The sequence below is a fragment of the Falco naumanni genome, chromosome 6 (assembly GCF_017639655.2).
Source record: "Falco naumanni isolate bFalNau1 chromosome 6, bFalNau1.pat, whole genome shotgun sequence".
NCBI classification, from domain to species: domain Eukaryota; kingdom Metazoa; phylum Chordata; class Aves; order Falconiformes; family Falconidae; genus Falco; species Falco naumanni.
This window is the reverse complement of record NC_054059.1, coordinates 49,091,029-49,105,706: the sequence shown is the minus strand read 5'-3', so window position 1 is coordinate 49,105,706 and position 14,678 is coordinate 49,091,029. Positions and strand designations below refer to the sequence as shown.

Here is a 14,678-nt window from a genome sequence, read left to right as displayed (position 1 = left end):
GAAGCACAGAGCCAGCTGCTGTGGGTCACTGAGCAGGCTTCTATGAGGAACAATACTGCACCATTTCCATAGGGCACGCAAGGGACAAAGATTATTCTGAACGCAAGGGAGCTTTCAAGGTGGATTTATTACAAAATCTGTTTCAGAGACATGAAGCAGTGAACAAATTTAACACAGGTCATTCATATCTCTAAAGAGAAGTTAATGATATGGACCAACCAGAGGTGCTGGTCTTTGTTTTTTCCTCCCTCCTTCCATCTCCACTTCAAAGGGAAGCCCAGAAGCCCAACACTTCACTACTCTGAAGAGGTCACACCAGGCGCTACGTACATGGCTTATACCTCTTCAAGCCACACAGTCCCAACCTCCTCCTCTCCCACAGCAAGTTGAGTAGATGTCCATCTGAGCAGCTTGTTTTGGTACTGGAGCTTTCCAAAACCAAGCAACAAAGTCCTCAGTTTTCTATACCTGTTGCTGTAACTTACCCAACCCTTGCTGAGATCACAGTGCAGCAGAAATCAATACAGGACCATAGATACTTGCCACTCAGGTACAAAACCCACCATGAAGGGAAAAGAAAACACCAAACAGATATATACTGAACAAAGAATAAGGGTGTAACTACTGTTACAGTCAGACTCGATCCCTCACTGAAGATGTAATTCAGTATGACACCTTCTAACGCAGCAGCCCTTTCTCCGATTGTTTTCTTAGGAATTTACCTGTGGTCAGATGCTTGCAGCTCTGCTCTCCCGTAGTACATCAAGGCTCCAGGGGTCCAGGTGTGCCTGATGTTAGTTTCAGCATTCAAATCACTGTCTAGAAGATTGATCTCTCCAGCTATGCAGCACAAAATATGATTTAAAACTCACTCAAAGCTAGTTTTACTAACAGTTAAAAGCTATTTTATTAGGATGCACATCACAGATCCTAGTAGTGCGAGGTGGGGTTTTTTTGTTCTTGTATATACCATTCATACCAAAGAAATGCTTGTATCCTAAAATTTACGAGTTAGGGACTATGAACAAAAATACAGAAAGGACAGGGAGTGCCACAGAGACAGCTGATCACTAGAATAAGACACCTGCAAAATGGTTAATCTGAATGTCACCCAATCAATTACCTGTACAATCTGGGATGACCGTCATATTAGTATTTCTCCTCCTGCCCCATTATTGTGCATAGAAACAGACACGGTACTTGCAAAATACATCACAAGTCTGAATTAATACACAGGGATCGGAGAAATAATATACAAGAGATGGGAGAAAGGAAACCCATGCAAATCCAACCTCCAAATACTTTTTTTGTAATGCATTAAGGTGACAGAAAGTACTCCAAACATTATGCTAGAGTGAGGTATTACATTGCTGTCAATAACGGAAAAGTTTTTAGGTCAATGTTTGGACTATTGGGTAGCTGTCTCTTTATTCTGTAGAGTTGAAAATAAGTTAACAGAGAATATAGTGGTTTTGCCTAACCACTCACACTGGGGCTACACTTTCTTCTCAGAAGGCAGGTAGTCCTGTAACCTATAGCAGCAAAAAGAAGCAAGACAAAAGAATTAAGAGCCAGAGGCAGAAGAGCTTTGCCACCAGCAGTAAAGGAGAGGAACACTGGTAGCAAACTAATTACAAAAGCTTTGCAGGGCTGTGAAGGTGGGCAAAGAGACAAGGGATCTGTTATATACCCACGTGAGCTAGCACAAGCTCTAAGGAAAGGAGCCTGCCTTGGCTCTTGCAGACCAGCTAGATAGATCCTATGTTCTCTGTGTACTCCATCAGCTAAAGTCCTCCCAGGGGCAAGCCTTGCTATGCAAAATAAGGAATATGTATTGAAAATGCTGAAAGGTTTTCTTTCTGCTAAAACGGAAACAGCAGCTCAAGAGGGCTGTTTTAACTTCCTTATTATATCTCATACAGTTTTTCTTTCCCAGATTATACCTCTACCAATGGTTTAAGCTCCTCATTTTCATTTTTTATTCCTTAAATAAGAGTGAATAACTCTGCAAGACATTGACATGTACCCTCTGATTGCCCTAGTTTTGCTCTGTAGTTGTTACTCATGGTATGACTTGGATTCCAAGCAGAAGTTGCCAGGCATGTGAAAAATCACATCTGCAGGCACAAATCAAATTATTTCTCCTGTGACTACACTTTCAATATGATTTTTTTTCAGATTTTATAAACATTGGGAGATAGATGCAACTGCAGACTGAGAGAATTATGAAAACTGTCCCTGGATATGCAAAGAAATACTCTATATTTTTTTATTGTAACTTTTGAGTAACAAGTGAAACCAGCCCTTCTGTTGTGCTGGCCACTCATGATCTCAAAGTACTTTATAAGCACTAATGAATGAAATCTCCCCCAATTCCAGAAACCTTCAGAAATATTCCTAAGATTACCGAGGCAGAAGAAATTACAGAAAAGTGCTTACACATCTACTGAGGACAACAGTTATAACCATCTAGTTGTTATAACATGGGAACTTTATGTGGACTAATGATTCTGTTGAAAAGCAACAGAAAAATCTCTAGATTGCTATACCTGGATTTTTTTCAGAACCTCAGCAAGCTCTTGGCACCTTTTCAACCTGTAGCCTGAAGCCTTTGTTTACACACTGAAGAAGAAAGGGTTCTCTCTACCTCTGCAAGTTATTCCAGTGAAGCCAAAAGAACATCTGCTTGAGGAAAGCTACTGCGGTTTGACTAAGCCTATGGGACACGCCTAAAGACAGCTCTCAGCCCAGAACTCCCTCCCTCCCTTCCTCACCATTTACTAGATTAAATCCCCTCATGTGGGTTCTGGATGAAATCTAAAACAACTTTCAGATAAAGGAGGAGGAAAGATCCTACGCACCTGTTTTTTCAAAAGGCAGTTTCTTTCTCCACCAAAGCACTCTGTCAGTCCAAGCTGGGGTTCTGCACTTATCACTTGTGTCATAAGCCTCTGAGCCAACATCATATTTATATGTTGGTCCAAAATTAATAGTCCCTTCATGGAAGTCTTTAAAAATCTATGAAAAGAAATACCATCTCTTTGATTAAGTTACAGACGAAGTAGGTGCCATTGTGACATATCAACTTCCTTGCACACAAACAACACTCTGATTTTTAAACAAATTACTACATTCACGTACTATGAACAAGGGTCTCAAAATGAAATTTCTTTACGCTCTCAAGGAACTGGACCAAGCCAACATGCAGGTATTCAAGAACATGAGACACAGTGCCTTACTTTTCCACTGGATTTTTGCTGTTGTAGCTGATCAAATTCCAAAAGTGTCTTCCAGTCCTGACGTTTGAGAAAATAAAAGACTTCCTCATAGGTTAGATCAATGCGATAATTAAAATCACCACACCAAAAGACATAGTCATGTGAGAACATGCTCCGCCCCTAGTTCAGATGTAAAGAATACTGTTAGTGTTAAAGCACATTCATGAAAACACCTTTTAGATACACTGAAATATACAACTCAGTCCCTCTGAATTACTAACTACTGGACCTACTTGTTAAAATCCATCTTGTGCTAAAATAGAATGGTCCCTTCACTGTCTTTTGCATCCTGCTGAGCTGAATTTTGTAAACAAGAGCATCAGACTGCTCCGTGTTTCCTGAAGGTATGTCTAAGCTGTGACACCAGCTTTATAGTCACAATTTGGCTATCATGAATATTAAAAACATATTTTTGTTTCCCTAACACATTTCACAGACACATACATATTCTAAATATAACACAAAATGTGCTTCTGGTACCAAGGCACATTCAGCAACAAAGGTCCTGAGTAACAACAAGCTCCAAATTTGATCTTATTGTGCACATCACAGTTTTGTAAATGTATTGAAATAAAACATTAATGAAAACTCATTCCAGTTATAAATTTAACATCCTATCCTCTAACTAGTTTTCCCCCCTGCCCAGTGAAGCTATAAACCTCTGAAAGGGAGATTTGCAAATGAAACGTTCCAGAGCTGTGGCCATCACAGCACTAGAGGGCACTCTTTATATGCATTATACACAGCTATTGTATATTTACTCTAGCTATTGTAAATGTAAAGGACGTAAAATAGTTAAGGAGGTATTAGAAGGAAAAACTACTATAAGCACAACTTTATGGCCATTTGGAACAGATATTCTATGCAGGATATTCAGACTGTCAGTATTAGTTCTTACATAAAACAACTGATTGATATGCTGCACGTGCCAAGCCTCTAAACCTTGCGAACAACAGGAAGTTAAAATTTTATGCTTTGCAACCTAAATGTCATTTTTTTCTGACTAACCAGAATACACAAACTGGTCTGTTCCCTCCCTGGTTTAGGACCTCTCCAGAGAGGTCTGAGAAAGAAAGCATTGCAGCAATTAAAGCAACCAACATTAAGGGAAGCAAAGGAGCACTGCTACCAAACCCATGGGTTATCTACTGGCCTGAGGAGAAAAGTGTAAAATAAAACACTAGGGTGGTTGATTTGACATGGTTTAGGGGAAAAGTTACTCATGCCGACCAATAGTGCCTACTTGCCACACTCAGAAAAGTCAGCAGTTCCTTGATAGTGGCACATTCACAAGAACAAAATGAAGGGGACAGAAAGTACCATATCAGTGACCAAGAAGTGATACATCATACCTGAGTGCGAGCAGCTAAAGCACTGGCGTACTGAGTGGAACAGATGGTCTTTCAGGAACCCTTACTATCTACTGCCAGCCAGAACTATTAATATATCATATTCTCCAGCTCTAACCAGTCACCTAGATCTTATCCATGAGGCCCTACAGATTTGTCAGTTAAGTTGCACTGTTCTGAAAGAGGGACTTAAAATTGCTCAAAGGCGAGGACTTTTCAAGCACTGCGACAACTGTATTTTTTGAGAGATGTAGTACTTTTGTAAAGCAAGTGCTATATCGAGTGGTATCAGGTCTCCTGTGAAACATGCTGCTTTTTTTTTTTTAAGTTCTCTTTACCATTTCCTTTTATGTCCATTCTCATGGCACTGAAATGACTTCTTAACCTGTTATCAAAGAGAGCCTGAGACCAGCTTTCATAACGTAAAGATACAGTCTTTATCTCCAATGTTTTTAGTATACATACACCTACGCTTACCATTGGGAAGCTGAGTTTCTGTGTGATTTCTTTATAATCTTCATTCCTCTCTTTCACCTGGGTCTGCCCAGCAGTTAAGTGACTGCATATAAAGCAAAAACTGGTACTATAGAACTGAAAACGAATGCTCACTGCTCCTTTATTTCCAGCTTTTCCTCCCATTCCTGTCTTCACTGTGTCTATTGCTACATCCCTGTATTTAAAAAAAAAAAAAAACAAAACAGAAAGAGAAAAGAGTGAAGAGCTGCAGGGACAAACATTCAATTAACTTTGACCACAACATGAAGGAAAATCCAGTTTACAATGCCATGTTTTCTCCCCTCCAGAAAGCTTGCTGCTTTTAGGCACATCTTTTAGTTTCTTGATGATGTTCATGTACTTATGTTTCAAATTAAGTATAATACAATAATAATAATATAGAAATAAAACTATATGAAAGTATTTTCCTCCCCTTTTTGTCCCTTCCAAATGGACCAGCAAGACATTATTTCTGAAATATTGGGAATGTCTACAGAATATACTTTGCAAGTTTACTTCTACCACTATCTTTAAAATAGTGACAATAATGAATTTTACTATTCTGTTTCCTTTTACTTTCGAACATATGGGAATCTGTTTTTCAGACAGTTAACAATTTAATTAGTGTTACTATGTGTTGAAACCTGACTTTGCAGTTGGTGCCAGATTTTTCAGTCAATTAAAGAGCACCAGATCATAACCCATAATTTTTTAAATCAGATGCAATAAAATCAGTGATTATTGGATGCAAGTATTTATACCTAGCTCCTAAAATGAGTTCTGTACTGATGACAAATTGCTTAGGGCCTCCACGTTGTTAATTACATAGTATTTCAATGTCATGATTAGCATACACTTTACTACAGAAAGATGACTTGGCAAAGCAGACCACCTGCTCGCAGGGTAATTTCTCCCAGATAGCCAGTCTACTCCGAGAATAAAGCATGCCTGTCTGTCAGACAATAATTGATGAGATCATTGTTGTAACCAACCCCAGTACCATGCATGTCCTTCCCAGTGAGAAAATTTTACTTTCCAGATAGAAGTCAAGCTGATCTGGACAAGAATATTATCGACTTTAAGCAAGGGGCACATGGAAACCCACCAAATCTCATTTGAGTTATTGTCAGGCATTCATGATCTGGATGATGTAAGATCTTAGAGGCTCTCTTTCTTCCCCTCCTTCATTTTCTTACACCACCACCACCACACCACCCCCCATCTCTTTTCTTTCTTTTACCTCTCTCTTTATTTTCCTCTCTTTTCCTGACTGCAGAAAAACACCAGAACACACCCTCAGGGAGGCAAAAGAGGACCATCAATGTTTTCTATGAAAAGATCGGTTTTAAACACTCTGAAATAATCACATTTTCAGTCTTTTCACTCCAAGGAGTTCTCCCTTCCTGCTGCCTGCCTACCAAACGGCTGACTGATATTCATCTGATTTGCATTCGTGGCAAAGGTTATGTTGAGATAACTCACTGCACATTCAACTTGTATTTCATCAATCACTGCTGTATAAGCTTCAGCTGTTCTCTCATTTTCTTTCTCTATTCTCTAACTTCTGTCCTAATCTCTTCAATCTCTGTAAAGCACAAAAGCCTTTTTCTGCACTTCTGATCATTTTTGTTTTCCTTTTCTAGACATGGGAAAGACTATACAAGCATACAAGTTGGGCTTGATTACGCCCACATAACACATAGCAGCACGTTAGCATTAAATGATGAAACTTGGTCACTAAAATCAGACCCTGCCCTTTTTCTCTTGAGTTTCAGAGGGCTACATCCAATTTCTAGCAGTTTGACTGCTGCAACAGAGCCACCATGCTGCTCTGCTTCTAATTTCCATTTAAACCATGCACTTCCTGCTGGATTACTCAAATTTCTTGTAGGCCAGGTGAAAAGTCAAAAACTGACAGAAATACTTCTCCTCTGGACTGCTCTGTATCAGCAAAAATATGTATTTTTTTTTAAATCATGTTGAAGAAAGATTACTGGGAAGGCAGCAATGCAAGACGGTCAGGGTTACCTGGATTGCATCACTCTGCCTAGCCTACAGCACTTGATATTGCACAAGCTCCGCACTGATCTTCTCAGAAGATGAGATCAGAGGAAAGAAAGAGACAGCTTTTGATATTTTAATCACAAAACCAAGTGGCCAATCAGTGCCCGTAATATGGGGCAAAGGGCACTGTTTGGATCACTCTAGATATTAGTCAGACATTATAGATGCCCAAAGATAGTTTTGACTAATTATTCATTTCCTATCCATTTACACTTAAACTGCACAATTCTTGCCCACGACAAAGGCATTTTAATGCAGATATCCCTGTGGCTTCGTAATACTCTAGGGGCAGGGGAAGCGGAGTTTGGTCAGTCTCCAGAGACGCTGGTGTTAGTAAACTGAGGACATGCAGCTCCGCGCCCTCCTGACTAGGCACATAGTTCTGGTTCTTGTGACTTCTGGAAGAGGCAGACACTTAATGGGTCCTTATAGCTCTCACTTCTATAAAACGTCAGGAGGCAAAATCAGGTCTCTTCCCCCAATCCCCTTTTCCACCACTCTTTTCAGGTCTGGAACTAGCCCTTTCTCCATACAGAAACACTAAGGAGAGGGTTAGAAGGTAAAACTTGCCCTTCAGGCAGAGGAAGGCACTTGCCTTCACTTGCTGCTTCAAACACTCGTGGACTTAGTAGCTCAGGTCATTCCTTTTCCAGAAAGACAGCACTCAAACAAGGTGCTGCAGCCTGACTGGCCACCTGAAGCATACCCAGCTGAACTGGAGGAAGATATTCGGGCTACCTGGCCACCTTTGAGCTACCCAGGAGGATGGTCTCCAGACTACTGCTGCCTGGAAACGTGTCTCCCCCATGCTGAGCTGAGACCAGAATTCAGATTTGCATGATTCCCACCAAGCTGAAAAAACCACTCCCACCCTCTCTGGCCACACTCCAACAGCAGATGTTACTGAAGGCACACATGTTTTTTTGTTTTGGGTTGGGTTTTTTTACCTGATAAAGGGGACATGATATGGTCTTACAAAGATGAAAAGACAAACACCAACAAGCTGTGCTGATGTCAGCTGAATGTAGCGATGAGTCCTGGAAATAGCTTTTTGAAGCTGCTCTCCCCACATTTTTCTGTTTGTTGTACTGGAACAAACATAAAATCATTTAATGGAATAAAAAACCCCCACATACAGTCGATAAAATGAACAGATTAACTATGCCTTAGGTTTACAGACATCCCATTAGGCTGTAGAACTGGAAGTGCTGTAGGATGCATGGCAGAGACAGATAATACCTTGTGAGCCAGCCCACGTTAGCAGGGTCAGGTTGTGAGCCCAGGCACAGCACCCAAGTACAGTTACCCTGCTTCTGGACACGAGAGGGATTTTGTCTACTATGCATAGACAGATCCATGCTCACATTACTTTTGATACCCCCATTCACTGTGGATACCTGGAAGCTGACTGTAGTAATCATAATCGTAAGAACAAAAATCCATGTCAGTCTCATGACTTGTAAGATCTCTTGTGCTCACAGTGAAGAGGAGATCATCTCTGGATCTTCTCTCACTGGGAGGACTGGCTACCCACAGCTGTTGGCTGTTCTTAGCTGAAAGTTTGCGGATGGGTGTATATATATCTTTGCTTCTGCAGACCTAGCTTTTTCTTATCTCCGGTCAACTAATACATGCAGATATACTGCCAGCCCAGCAGCCATACCAAGCACTGCTGTAACTTGTCATTCCCAAAACAGACAACTGGTCAGCCTGATGAATCAGCAATGGGAATATTATCTTCAGGGTTCCACCCTGACTCGGGTTCAAACGGACCAGCATACACAACAGCCTACATGCTAAGCTGTAGAAAGTTTTGCCTTAAACTCCTTCTTTAGCCATAATTTGAACAAATGCAATTAACCACAGAGATATTTCATTTATTTTAGAATTCCCACATGAACACCAATTATGTTTGTAATCACTGAGATTTTCCAGTATCAGACAGGGGGTTAAGGACAAGCGATTAAATCAATGTCAACCATCAGAATTCCTCTCTGTCAACATAAAGACTACGGAGACTGAAAAAACACACTGTATTACACTGTACAGAAGTTCACAGAGAAAGAGCACTTTCAACACCATCCCAGTGCCATTTGTTAATGGGCAAACATATTTCCAGCTATGATTACAAGCAACAGACTTGGGTGGAAATATTCTATACATTTGACCATAAAAAAGAACATCTATGAAGGCTTTTGTTTGGCTGGTTCTTTTGGGGGAGAGGTTGCTCTTTTTCAGTTGGGTTTTTTTCTGTTTGTTTTGAGATGTGGGTTTTTTTGTTATTCTTGTGTTGTTTTTTTTTACCTACCTGGCATTCACAATATTCCCTGCACTTAATTCAACCATCTCTTCAAATCCCACTGCAAATATGTCAGGAGGGCAGTTCTCATCATCTGTTGGCAAGAGAAAAGTCATACAGGAATTACTATTTTGTTGTTTCTTCTAATGATTTATATTCTCATTTCCGGCAGAGATCATTCCTGTAGTTCTATCTTGTGTATACCCTGCCAGGCTATACATATTCATAGCTCCTTTAATCTAATCTCACAAAACAACCCCTGCAGTTCCCCTGAAATTTTTTTCCTAATTTTTTTCCATCAGTTGGTCTCCATCTCACTTGCAGGAAGCGGTTCAGAACAGAGCATTATATTGTAGCAATGTTAGGATGAGAAAATATTCAGTGTTCTCTCTCCCTCACCCCACTGATCACTAAAGCCACAACATCTCACTACCCACCATCTTTCACCCACTTGTCATTTCACCCAGCATGCTTTTCCTTTTCGACACTGATCCCTGTGTAACTGAACTTACTGTCTACACACCAGTGTGTCACTTCCATCTCAATGACTTTAGTAAATTTATCTACCAGTTTACAGAACCCTTTGAAGTTTCTTCTTATCCTCTTTCTTCCAAGTCCTTCTTAGACCACCCACACTTAAGGTTAGGTTAGGTCATTCTAGAGCACAGTGACCCTCCCTTCCCTGGCCCAGACCTGTGGATATTACCCTGGTAAAACACCAAAGATCAAAACTTGGGGAACTACAGGCCAGTCAGTTTCACCTTTGTGCCCCGCAAGATCATGGAGCAGATCCTCCTGGAAACTATGCTAAGGCACACAGAAGATAAGGAGGTGACTGGTGACAGCCCACATGGCTTCACTAAGAGCAAAATTGTGCCCGACAAATTTGGTGGCCTTCTACAATGGGGTTACAGCATTGGTGGATGAGGGAAAAGCAACTGATGTCATCTACCTGGACTTGTGCAAAGCATTTGACACTGTCCCACACACCATCTTTGTCTCTAAACTGGAGAGACACGGATTTGACAGATGGACCACTCAGTGAATAAGGAATTAGCTGGATGGTTGCACTCAAAAGAGCTGCCGTCAATGGCTCAGTGTCTAAGTGGAGACCAGTGACAAGTGGCATTCCTCAAGGGTCAGTATTGGGACCAGCACTGTTTAACATCTTTGTCGCCAACATGGACACTGGGATTGAGTTCACCCTCACCCTCAGCGAGTTTGCCAACAACACCAGGCTGCGTGGTGTGGTTGACGTGCTGGAGGGCAGGGATGCCATCCAGAGGGACCTTGGCAGGCTTGAGAGGTGGGCCCGTGCAAACCTCATGAAGTTCAACAAGGCCAAGGGCAAGGCCATGCACATGGGTCAGGGCAATCCCAAGCACAAATAGAGGCTGGGCAGATAATGTATTGAGAGCAGCCATGAGGAGAAAGACTCCTGGGGTGTTGGTTGATGAGAAGCTCAACACAACCCAGCAATATGTGCTTGCAGCTCAGAGAGCCAATCTTTGTATCCTGGGCTGCATCAAAAGAAGCCTGACCAGCAGGTCAAGGGAGTCTGCTTTCATGAGACCCCACCTGGAGTACTGCATTCAACGCTGGGGCTCCCAGCATAAAGACATGGAAGTGTTGGAGCAAGTTCAGAGGATAGCCATGAAGATGGTCAGAGGGCTGGAGCATCTCTCCTGTGAAGATAGGCTGAGAGAGTTGGGGTTGTTCAGCCTGGAGAAGGCTCCAGGGGAGACCTTATAGCAGCCTGCCAGTGCCTAAAGGGGGCTTATAAGACAGATGGGGACACAGACTTTTTAGTAGAGCCTGTAGCAATAGGACAAGAGGTAATGGGGTTTAAACTGAAAAAAGGGTAGATTTAGATTAGATATAAGGAAGAAATCCTTTACTGTGAGGGTGGTGAGGCACTGGAACAGGTTGCCCAGAGCAGCTGTGGATGCCCCATCCCTGGAAGTGTCCAAGGCCAGGCTGGATGGGGCTTTGAGCAATCTTGCGTAGTGGGAGGTGTCCCTGCCCATGGCAGCAGGGTTTGGAACTAGATGATCTTTAAGATCCCTTCCAACCCAAACCATCCCATGATTCTATGATAAGATGAATAGTGTGAAGCATATCTATTGACCCATTAGGTCTGTCTGTTGCCTAAAGGTTTCTGGTTTGTTTTGGTTTTTTTTTTAAACTGTCATACAGTCAAGGTAACAGTAACTTCATTCAGTATGAAGACTTAAATAGTAGACAACCATAGGAATATAAATCAGATCTGCCTTAGAAAATAAGAACGGAAAGAAAAGTAAAATATGCAGAAACTCTCTGTAGACACAAAGGTGAAACTAACACATGGCAGCTAGCCTCCTTTACTGGCTTAACCTGACAGGCACTGTCACGTGTATTTTCCATTAATAATTTTGGACATTTGTCTTTGAACACTTACCCATTTGTATGGGCACTGCACTGACACTGACCATGCAAATGTCTGTGTTGAATGGGCAGAGCTAGGGTATACCACCATGTCATTTAGCTCTCTTCCAGAAGCTGCTTAGACCTATCACGTTAAGGTTGCCTGTACCATGTAGTTCTGCTCCTCCAGTTCTCTCAGGGGAAGGTCTGGCAAGGCTAGCACATGACAGGCTCTCAACAAATTTTTTTATCATGGGCACAGTAATGTGCTAACACATCTAACCTGTTTCTGAAACAGACTGGACCAATCACCCACCTGAGCTGCTCACAGTACAGTGATATGCACCCTAATCACCTATCCGTGCACTCAAGCACTAAGGGTTCAAACAAGACTTTACCAGTAGCCAAGACTTGAGGAATTAACTCCTGAGCTTCAAGGTCAGGCACAGGACTATCCCTGTGATGCCTGCAGAAAGCTAAATGTTCCACTGTAACAACAAATGCACAGGTTTTGCCATACTTTTGCAACCACTCAATTTTTAAATGACAGAACATTCACTTTTCATTTTCCTTAATAAAATCTGTATCAATTACAATACCTGACCTTGTTCTGTAAATAAGAAATTCAGCAGCAGTCAATTTAAGCAAGCCACAAGCACAAAAGCTTTCTATACTGGTTAAAAAAACAAGGAAATTGCCTTCAACAAAATAGTTTTTTTCATCTGAAGGTTTTGACAGTAACGTTTCCAGACAATCTCAAGAGTCCAGATTGCACAAATATGTTTTGCTCCAGATGAAGACCCAGGAGACATTCTGAGGGCACCTAAGCATGTAGCTCCCACTCACAAAGAAGAAGAATAGATATATGGAAGAAGAAAATTAAATATGGGACACAGAATAGGCAGATACATACCACGATGGCATGTAAGAGACCTCTGATTCTGACCTGCTGAAGGTTCCGAACAGTCACATGGTATAGACTCAGGAGTTGCTCTGACCGTCAGGAGCCCCACACATGACATTCCACTGCTGCAGGGAGGCAGTATAAATCTAAGTGGAGCCAAATACACCTCTAGAACTGACAGAAAATGCCCTCCAAGATGCCTTTGAAAGGAACAGCTGGTGAAATCTTGTGTCCCAAGTCACTGTCTCTAGAGATGCCAGAAAATACTGCTTACACATTTTGACTGTGAAGTCTTACCCTGAAATTCAGAAACTCCAGAGAGCTTGGGAGAATCCAGCAGCCAATCTGTCAGCTCACTGGTACCAAGGATGTTGCTTCGAAACTGCTTCCCCCCATTCACGTTCCAGGTCCCCATGGCAACACGAACACGCTTGAAGCTTGTGAATTCAAACTGACGCTCTGACATGGCCTTTAAAATACTTGGAGTTACTGACGGAAGAGGAGAGAGAGAAAGAGGGTAAGTAAAAGAAGAATGTGCTGTAAAAGGAAGACAGAAAGCATACAGACAGCAGCAACACAGTCACTGTGAAGCAATGACATTACCCTAGCAGCAACAACACAAAACCTAAGGAATAACTCCAGCAGCAATGGCAATAACTACAAGATAACTGGGGCTGGTGTCAGCAATTTCTCTTCCAGAACCCAGGCACTCTTTGAAAGCTTGAGAAGGGCTGGTCACTCACTGGCAGCATACATTTTCCTGCACTTCTTCAAGTAATAAGCAAACAAATTCTTTTTCCTCCCTTAATCTTTTCAGTTTAGCCTACAGCAAGGTTGTGGTTTAACCCCAGCTGGCAACTAAGCACCACACGGCTGCTCACTCACTCCCTTGCTCCCGTGGGATGGGGGAGAGGACTGGAAGAGCAAAAGTGAGAAAACCTGTGGGCTAAGACAAAGACAGTTTAATACGACAGAAAAGGAAGAAAATACTAATAATACTAGCAATTAATTAGAATATACAAAACAAGTGATGCACAATGCAATTGTTCACTACTTGCCTGCCGATGCCTAGCCAATTTCCAAGCAGCAACCCCTGGCCAGCTTTACCCCCAGTTTATGTACTGAGCATGACATCATATGGCATGGAATATCCTTTTGGCCAGTTTGCATCAGCTGTTCTGGCTGTGTCCCCTCCCAACTTCTTGTGCCCCTCCAGCCTCCTTACTGGCAGGGCATGAGAAGCTGAAAAGTCCTTGACTTAGTATATACTAACACTACTTAGCAACAACTAAAAACATCAGTGTATTACCAACTTTATTCATACTAAGGCCAAAGCACAGCACTGCATCACCTACTAGGAAGAAAATTAATATTATCCCAGCTGAGACCAGGACAAGTGATCACGTCACAAGTTATGACTTACACTGACACCTTAAGAAGTTTAGAGTGTGGAGGGAAAGGCAGAGAGCAGCACAGAGTTTTACATCATTCCAGATCTAGCACTGTTGTGGCTCTCTAGCCTGGTCAGATCTCCTCGCAGGAAACTTCTTATTTTTGATGAGTATAGAAAATTAGCAGTGTGGGTTTTTTGTGAGCAGCTGAAGTAACCTTAACCTTTAACTACCCGATTTGCATTGGCAGTCAGGCACAGAGAAACTGTATTTTCCTTGGGGTCCACATCAGGGAACGGGTCCAGGATTGAAGTGGCACTGAATGGTTTGAGTCTATCCTACTAAAATCTGGTAGTTCTCTGGAGCAAACTGACTACCTGGTACTGTTTGTGGGTTCAATTAGTCTATATTTTGAACACAAGTATCTTCTCAGAGAGAGCTAAGCTGGTTTACTTTAGATGGGTGCAAACAAATATGTATATATTGTGGATTATC

At 41.8% G+C, this 14,678-nt stretch overlaps 1 protein-coding gene across 3 annotated transcripts in view; it reads right to left on the bottom strand.

Moving 5' to 3' along the window:
* SYNJ2 (synaptojanin 2) overlaps window positions 1–14,678 on the bottom strand; it is a 71,772-nt gene that overhangs the window by 14,114 nt on the left and 42,980 nt on the right. For all 3 annotated transcript variants that reach the window (XM_040597359.1, XM_040597360.1, XM_040597361.1), the window contains 7 exons: window positions 13,090–13,281; window positions 9,495–9,579; window positions 8,134–8,274; window positions 5,105–5,297; window positions 3,240–3,398; window positions 2,862–3,018; window positions 723–840 (listed from right to left, as the gene is read on the bottom strand). In XM_040597359.1, coding sequence (XP_040453293.1) covers window positions 723–840; window positions 2,862–3,018; window positions 3,240–3,398; window positions 5,105–5,297; window positions 8,134–8,274; window positions 9,495–9,579; window positions 13,090–13,281 — 1,045 coding nt within the window. The remainder of the gene's footprint in view (window positions 1–722; window positions 841–2,861; window positions 3,019–3,239; window positions 3,399–5,104; window positions 5,298–8,133; window positions 8,275–9,494; window positions 9,580–13,089; window positions 13,282–14,678) is intronic.